The sequence below is a fragment of the Microtus ochrogaster genome, linkage group LG4 (genome assembly GCF_000317375.1).
Source record: "Microtus ochrogaster isolate Prairie Vole_2 linkage group LG4, MicOch1.0, whole genome shotgun sequence".
NCBI classification, from domain to species: Eukaryota; Metazoa; Chordata; class Mammalia; order Rodentia; family Cricetidae; genus Microtus; species Microtus ochrogaster.
The window spans coordinates 22,595,062-22,602,596 of NC_022030.1; the positions used below are offsets into that span (position 1 = coordinate 22,595,062).

At 44.7% G+C, this 7,535-nt stretch overlaps 1 protein-coding gene across 1 annotated transcript in view; it reads right to left on the bottom strand.

Moving 5' to 3' along the window:
* Window positions 1-411: 411 nt before the first annotated feature.
* The window catches only part of LOC102000083 (zinc finger protein 568-like), a 55,769-nt gene continuing 48,645 nt past the window's right edge, over window positions 412-7,535 (bottom strand). The window contains exons 8-9 of the mRNA XM_026786271.1: window positions 5,103-5,198; window positions 412-5,018 (exon numbers count right to left, since the gene is read on the bottom strand). Of these exons, the coding sequence (XP_026642072.1) occupies window positions 4,449-5,018; window positions 5,103-5,198 (666 nt within the window). The 3' untranslated portion in view covers window positions 412-4,448. The remainder of the gene's footprint in view (window positions 5,019-5,102; window positions 5,199-7,535) is intronic.

Genomic DNA, 7,535 nt, shown 5'->3' on the forward strand with positions numbered 1-7,535 from the left:
AGTGTGGCACTTCCCGACTTATGCCATAGTACATCAGGCCTATAGCTGTTAGACTTTCTTCCTAAGTTAAGCATGGCTCCCGAGTTTTGCTAAATGCTCTTTAAATGAAAAATTTTTATTAAATCCCTCAGTGCTTAAAATATATAGATGTTATCTACTTCTGTTGTTCTCTCTGTGACCATAATACATAAAAATGGGGAAAAAGCAGACCCAGCAAGAATTAGGTCTGTCCTTGTCACTCCCACACTGTCCATGTTAGAGCAGGAGGTTACTCAGAAGTCTAAAAGGCTATGCATCACCCACGTGTACACTTGAGTTTGATCTTGCAGACCCAGTGTACTAGGTTCTTTCCTCTGCAGGCCCAGGACACAGAGCTCAATGAAGGAAAAGCGAGACTCCATTACATTTTTCTGAAATGATTTATTTTATATAATTTCAACCAAAACTAAGCAAACAAAAATCCATGCTTAAAAAATACTGGGCCACCCTTACACACACTACTGAGCCTCTCAATTCTTAGGGAAGAAGACTTAAGGCAATAAAATACAGAAAACCACCTGGCATAAAAGATAATTCAGAAACAAAACCAGTAAAACAGCATACAGACAAAAGCTATTTAAAATAAGGGCGAGGAAACCACACCTACAGGCACAATCCACCAGCTGCCTTCTGTGAAGGTTTGATTGACACGGTATATCCAGTTTGGCCAGAAAGGTAACTGACATCTTTGGAGAGCGACATTATTTTGCTTGGGGCTGTGCTGTGCATCACAAGACACCGAGAAGATCTCTGGCCTCTGCCCACAAGACACAAGCAGCAATCATCTTTAAAGTGACAAACAAAATGCCTGCGGACATTGGCAGATGTCTACTGGGGATGCGGCAGAAGTGGCCGAGAACCGCTGGCTCAGACGGGATGCGTTTCCCTGCTGCAAAGGGTGCATGGAAACAGGCTCCCAAAGCCTGAAATACTGCCTGGCCCTTCATAAAACAACATTTGGTAACTATTATTTTAATATAAACAAGGGCAAATGACATTTGCTAGACTAAGACAATAAACTGCTAATGTGGTAATATGATCTAGCCATGTTTCTACAAAAAAAAACCAAAACAAAAAAACAAATCCAACTCCAGTTTTTGTTTGTTTTTTGGAGACAGGGTTTCTCTGTAGCTTTGGAGCCTGTCCTGGAACTAGCTCTTATAGACCAGGCTGGTCTCGAACTCACAGAGATCTGCTCTGCCTGGGATTAAAGGCGTGCACACCACTGCACCACCGCCTGGCCCAACTCCAGATTTACAAAGGGAGGCTGACAGCAATGTGCAAGTCACAGAAAAAACGCTCAAATGTCCCACAGGCACAGGAGATGCTCGGCCTTGCTGGCAGTTAAGAAGTGCAAATGGAAGGGACATTTTCAGTCCTGGTTTACACTGCTGGGAAACACACACATTTCTGTTGAGATAATGGCGAGCTTCCCACAAAAATAATAAGGCACCGAGTACATTTTAAATCTACTATGTTAAGGCAAGGATTCAAATAGCAGGAGTTCACCTGCTTTACAGAAGCAGAAACTCCAACATATGGCAATATCTGGGTCCTGAACTCATCGTTGATGGTAAAATAACCTCAACCTTGCTGGTGAAGAACGGGCTGTGTGAATACGTGAAGCTGGTTAGATCTGTGCTGACTAGAAAGAGGTTTATAGTAGATTACAACGTGAGGAAAGGCGGCTGCACTCCTCTGTGTGCATGCACAATTCCATTCAATACCCTTCCCATCCAGAACCTGTTACCAAAGGGTGTGCCCCAGCCAGAGTGAGCACGGAGCACGGCATCCACTGACAACAGTGCATGCAACGCTGCTTCCCTAAAGAAGGCACTGCAGCCTATTCTTGCTTTCAGGTGCATCATGACACATAACATTTGGGAGAGGACATTCAAGTCTTGAAAAAAGTATGTACACATGAGCAGAAAAGTAAAGAGTTATCCTTCTAACACTAAAATTAGTACTAATATCACATTTAAAATCCTGCTTTTATTAATTCTTATAAAATGTGTGCAAGTTTTATTTTTAGAATAGCTAAAATTTTAGATTATTAATATACCAGTGCAGATTAAAACTCCCATTTAAAAAATACTTGATGGGCTGGAGATGCTCAGTCAATAAAGTGCTTGCTGTACAAGCATGAGGACCTGAGTTCATCTCCCAAAAATCCACATAAAAAAGTCAGGTGATGTGGCACTTGCTTTTAATTCCAGTGCTAAGGCTACAGAGCCAAGTGGGTCCCTGGGGTTCACTAGTCAGCCCCAGCTCATGAGGACCTGTATCAAAAAACCAAAGTGGATAGTAGGCACTCCCTACCTGGACTCTGCCTGCTCTGTCTGCAGTAGTCTAACCCTTAGCAGCGTGAGCCGGATGGACTCACTAGAGGGCGCTGTTCCCAAGTGGAAGCCCGCAGGCAGGGAGGTAACTTCCTTTCACAGCACCTGCTGTGAGTTTCTCTTTGCTCAGCAGCGCACCTACAAACGTCTGAACAAAGCACCTCGTTCCTTTTCCCTGGGCTTCCGACAGGACTTGCTGTCTAGTCAGAATACCCTCTACTCTAAGTAAAACGGATTTGTAGATAGCTGACTTGATTTTAGATGCTGTGCTTTTCCAATTTGGTCAAATGTTTGCTCCTGCATAGCTGTGAGTGCCTTGTGTCCTGAGGTAGAAGATTTTTAGCTGCCAGATGACTTAGGTGTAGAGGGATTAGTGTAGCTGCTTAAGCAGGTTCTCCTTGGCTCTCACTTCATTCAGGAAAACAATACTTTTCCAGGATATAAAAAGACACCATCAAATGCTTTAAGTAAACAGCCTATATCTTACTAAGTCAAAGCTGAATATATATTTTGATAATATGGCTAAAAGTACTTTAAAAATACTGCTTCTCTATGTCAGATATACTATAAAAGCTGAAATTTTATATAAACACCCTACCTTACTGAAACTGAATATATATATAAAAATATTTTAAATGGTAATTTCTAAGAGGTACACTGTAAAGAGCTGAATTTTCAACATATGCATTCCTTATTCTGCAGTTCATGGTTTCCTGAAGCCACAACGTCAATAACCTCACATTGCCTAGGACAGTCTCAGCTTCCGGCCCTTTGGACTGCAACACAGATCGGGCGCTGCCTGGCGCACAGATGTGCTCCCTGCAGGTGGGAAGACCATTTCCCTGTCTTCTTACTAAAGCCACGTGCACTTCTGCTCAGATCCTTTCGCCCACGTGAGACCAAGTGTGCAGCGAGGAGGCCCAGACTGTACGTGGCTGGCGACATGGCAGAGGGAAATGGTAATGCCGACAGATAGGCAAAGCCTACACTTTGCTTGTCCAACCGGCCTTAGCTCAGAAACCTTTCATCTTCCGCCCACACAACTCTTGTGTCATCAAAATAACGGTCTGTATTCAAACCGTGAGCCTCCTGAAAGCAGAAGGGCACACGGGGAATGAAAGCTTGCAGTTTTTCTTCAAAAGGAACCTGTGTTCTGTACAGTCTAGGGGACAATGCAAAATGTCCCTCCATCCACTGGGCATGTAAGGCTTTCCTTTTATAAGATTGTTATATAAAAGTTTACAAGTTTGAAAATAACAGAAAGCAGCTATCTTTGGTATACTTTTTTCTTGGAATATCCTTCAAGCTAGCCTCAAACTTGTGATCCTCCTGCCTTTGGCTTCCAGGTGCTTAGATCACAGGTGTGCACCACAACGCCCTGATGCATTTGGTGCAATTTAAAAACTAGGTAGATGCTAGTCTGCAGGCTATACACATCCTCACAGTATAACTAGATATACGATGCTAACATTGCTAGTTTATAAAAGAATTTTAAGGTCAGCAAATAATTTACCCTGCTCTAACTCTTGAGTAAAAGGTAAACATGGTCAAGTCCTTTACACACCTCCTCAGTTCAAGCTCATTTTATAGAATAAACCTGCAAATATTTCATAAAATGTGAGTGGGATGAAGGGAGAATGTGCTGCACTTTGAATGTAAGTGTGACCTTAAGTACGAAAGATCACATCTGTAGCCAGGGGAAGGACTAACTCCTCTGATGTGTTTACTGCCTCCTCAGTGTGAATTTCTCTGGTGTGAATTCCCTGAGGCCTATTTGGCCCTAGGCTACTGACAGGGCATTCCTACTTTCTTTATATTCACGGGAATTTCCAGTTTTCCATTAGCTAAAGCTCACAATAAATTCTGCAACAATTAAGTCACTTCTAATTTCTGTACTTATAAGGTTTCCTACTGGTGACAAATGTCCAGTGGTTTCTGGCCCTAACTGGGTCTGCATGTGAATTCTAGTGCGGATGAGGAAGGGATGAGGACGCCTGCGATGTTGCTGTCCCACACCCGTTAGCCATCGTAGGGGCTCTAACTGCAGGACTTTCCGATGGCAGCGTTTCCTCATTCACTCCTCTGCCCTGTGTGAATTCTCTGATGTTGGGTAAGGTGAGAGCCACGAATGAAGGCTTTCCCACACTGCTTACACTTATAGGGCTTCTCCCCAGTATGGATTTTCAGGTGTCGACTAAGTTCTGAGCCACGGCCAAAGGTCTTCCCGCACTCCTTACACTCATAGGGTTTTTCACCACTGTGGCTTCTTTCATGATGTGTTAGTTCTGATCTTCGAATGAAAGCCTTCCCACACTCCTTACATTTGTGGGGTCTCTCACCAGTGTGAACTTTTTGATGTCTAAGGAGTTCTGTGGTACAAGTAAAGGACTTTCCACATTCCTTACATTTATAGGGTTTATCACCAGCATGGGCTCTCTGATGTCGGGCAAGCTCTGTGCCACGACGAAAGCCCTTGCCGCATTCCTTACACTTATAGGGCTTCTCACCAGTGTGAACACTCTGATGTCGAAGAAGATGTGAATCAGAGATAAAGCCTTTCCCACACTCTTTACACTTGTGGGGCTTCTCCCCGGTGTGAACCATCTGATGCAGAGTGAGCTGTGAGGCACAACTATACACCTTGTCACAGTCCTTACACTCATAGCGTCTCGCCCCGGCGTGAGTGAGCTGATGAAGACTAAGCTGAGTGTCGTAACGGAAGGCCTTCCCGCATTCCTTACACATATGCGGCTTCTCACCAGTGTGGATTCGCTGGTGCCGAAGGAGATGTGAGGGCCGGGTGAAGGCTTTCCCACATTCCTTGCACTCAAAGCACTTCTCGTCAGTGTGAACTCTCTGGTGAAGACTGAGCTGTGCGACTGATGGGAACGCCTTCCCACACTCCTTACACTTGTAGGGCTTCTCACCTATATGCAGCTTCTGATGGTGACTGAGCTGTGAGGTAGAATGGAAACCTTTCCCGCATTCCTTACACTTATGAGGTTTCTCACTACTGTGAGTACTCTGAGGTTTCGAAATGTCAGAACCACAATTAAGGGCACTTTTCTTATTTTCATTGCTTTTTTTGCTTTCATGAAGTCTTTGGTGCATAGTCAAGTCTGACCTACAGCTAAAGACTTCCCCACACTGTGCACACTTGGTGCCTTTTTCCTTATTGTGCATTTGCTCGTGTTCAGTGAGACACGGCCAGCACATGAACGTTTTCTTACATTTCTTACATTCATGGGGTTTTTCTCCAGAGTGAGCTTCTTTATGGGCTGTGCACTGGAAGGAACTAGGCCTCCTGACAGAGGTCACCACAGCTTGTTTCAAATGTCCCTCCTGATGGTCCTGTTGCATCTCCAGCTGGCCTGTGATCTCTCTGTTACCTCCGTTGTTCTCAAGGCCGGACTGTGTATGGTTTTTTGCCACCTTTTGTTGCAATGATATAATTCTGTAGCCATCCTTTGGAAGGAAGTTCTTGCCTTCTCTTCTAGACACCCAATCTGTAAGATAATAAGAGAGCGAAGGTCGTTTCACATGCCAGAAGGGAATATTGCAGGAAGTGACAGCTAAGGCAATGAAAACAGAAACAACTCACAACACGACATTGAACTCTGAAGACGGAGAGGGTATGGGATGAGACACAGTGAAGAGAGCTCAGAAAGGAAGGCGAAGGCCACGTTCTTCCCACTCTGGTGGGCACCCAAATCAGACAGGAAACTTACCCCAAACATGCTATCCAGGAACTGCCTAAGAAAACTGAGAAGATAAACAGGCACAGGCAGCAACAGCTCCCACCTCTAGCCTCAGATCACAAGCAGATGGCTCCGTTTCCTTCCTGTATCTCGGCCATCTTGTTCAGAACCATTATTGCTAACCAGTCACACCATGCCATCCATACAGCATGCTATCTACCCTCCTAGTCCTGATGCCACCCCCTCATGTCCACTGTGCACAGCGGGTCAAATGTTGCTGTTAAAATAGTGATATCAGCTGGGCGGTGGTGGAACACACTTTGAATCCCAGCATTAGCGAGGCAGAGGCAAGTGAATCTCTGTGAGTAAGAGGCCAGCCTAGACTACAAAGTTCCAGGACAGCCAGAACTGTTACACAGTGAAACCCGCCTCAAAAACAAAACAAAACAAATAAATAAATAAAATAAAATAATATAGGGAGATCATAGCACCTTCTATTAGAACCAACTCCTCCACAAGGTGGCTGGAAAGACAGTTCAGAGGTTACATGTACTTGCCGCTCTTGCAAAGGGCCCAGGTTTGATTCCTAGAATCTAACCCAGGTAGCTTACAACCACCTATAACTTCAGTTTCAGACGATTTAATGCTTCTTTTGGCTTCAACACTTATATGTGCACACACACACAAAATTAAAAATAAATCTATTCCTGGAGAGATGGCTCAACAGTTAAGAATATTTGCTGCTCTTGTAGGTGACTTGGGTTCAACTCACACGACCTACAAGGCGGCTCACAACCACACGTAATTCCAGATCCAGGCATCCTACTGTCTCCTCTGATCTACATAGGCACCAAGGAGATAAGTGGTGCACATGCATGTGTTCAGGCAAAGACACTCATACACAAAATGAACAGATCTCCCAAGTATCTTAGTGGAGCTGGAGAGAAGATGGCTCAACAGTTAGGCATACTTCAGCTCTTGTACAGGACCTGGGTTTGGTGCTCAGCACTGGAGCTCCAGGGACTCTCAGTTACTCCACTCCACGGGCACTGTGTGCACACGGTGCCCAGACAGACAGCAGGCTGCACGCGCATGCAAACACATGCACATAAGAACCTTCTGAAAGCCTGCCCTCTCGTACCTGTTTCTGACCTTAGCTAACTGCCAGTGGAAGCTCTTTGTGCTGTGCAGCACAGCCTTCCTTTAGAGTCTGCTGGCATCCCTTCCCTAAGATGTCACTACGGCTCACTCGGCTGCTTTCCTGGGCCTTATGACCTTTACAGCGCAGGGTGCTCACTGTTCTACATACTCGGGTTTTGTAAAGCACAGTTATTACATGCCATTTGGTATTTCCCAATAATATGAAAAATTTCAAAGACCCTCATGCTTGTAAGGAGTGTACTCTACTGACTAGAGCTGTCTCCCAGGCCTTAACACAAATTCTTTTTTTTTTTTTTTT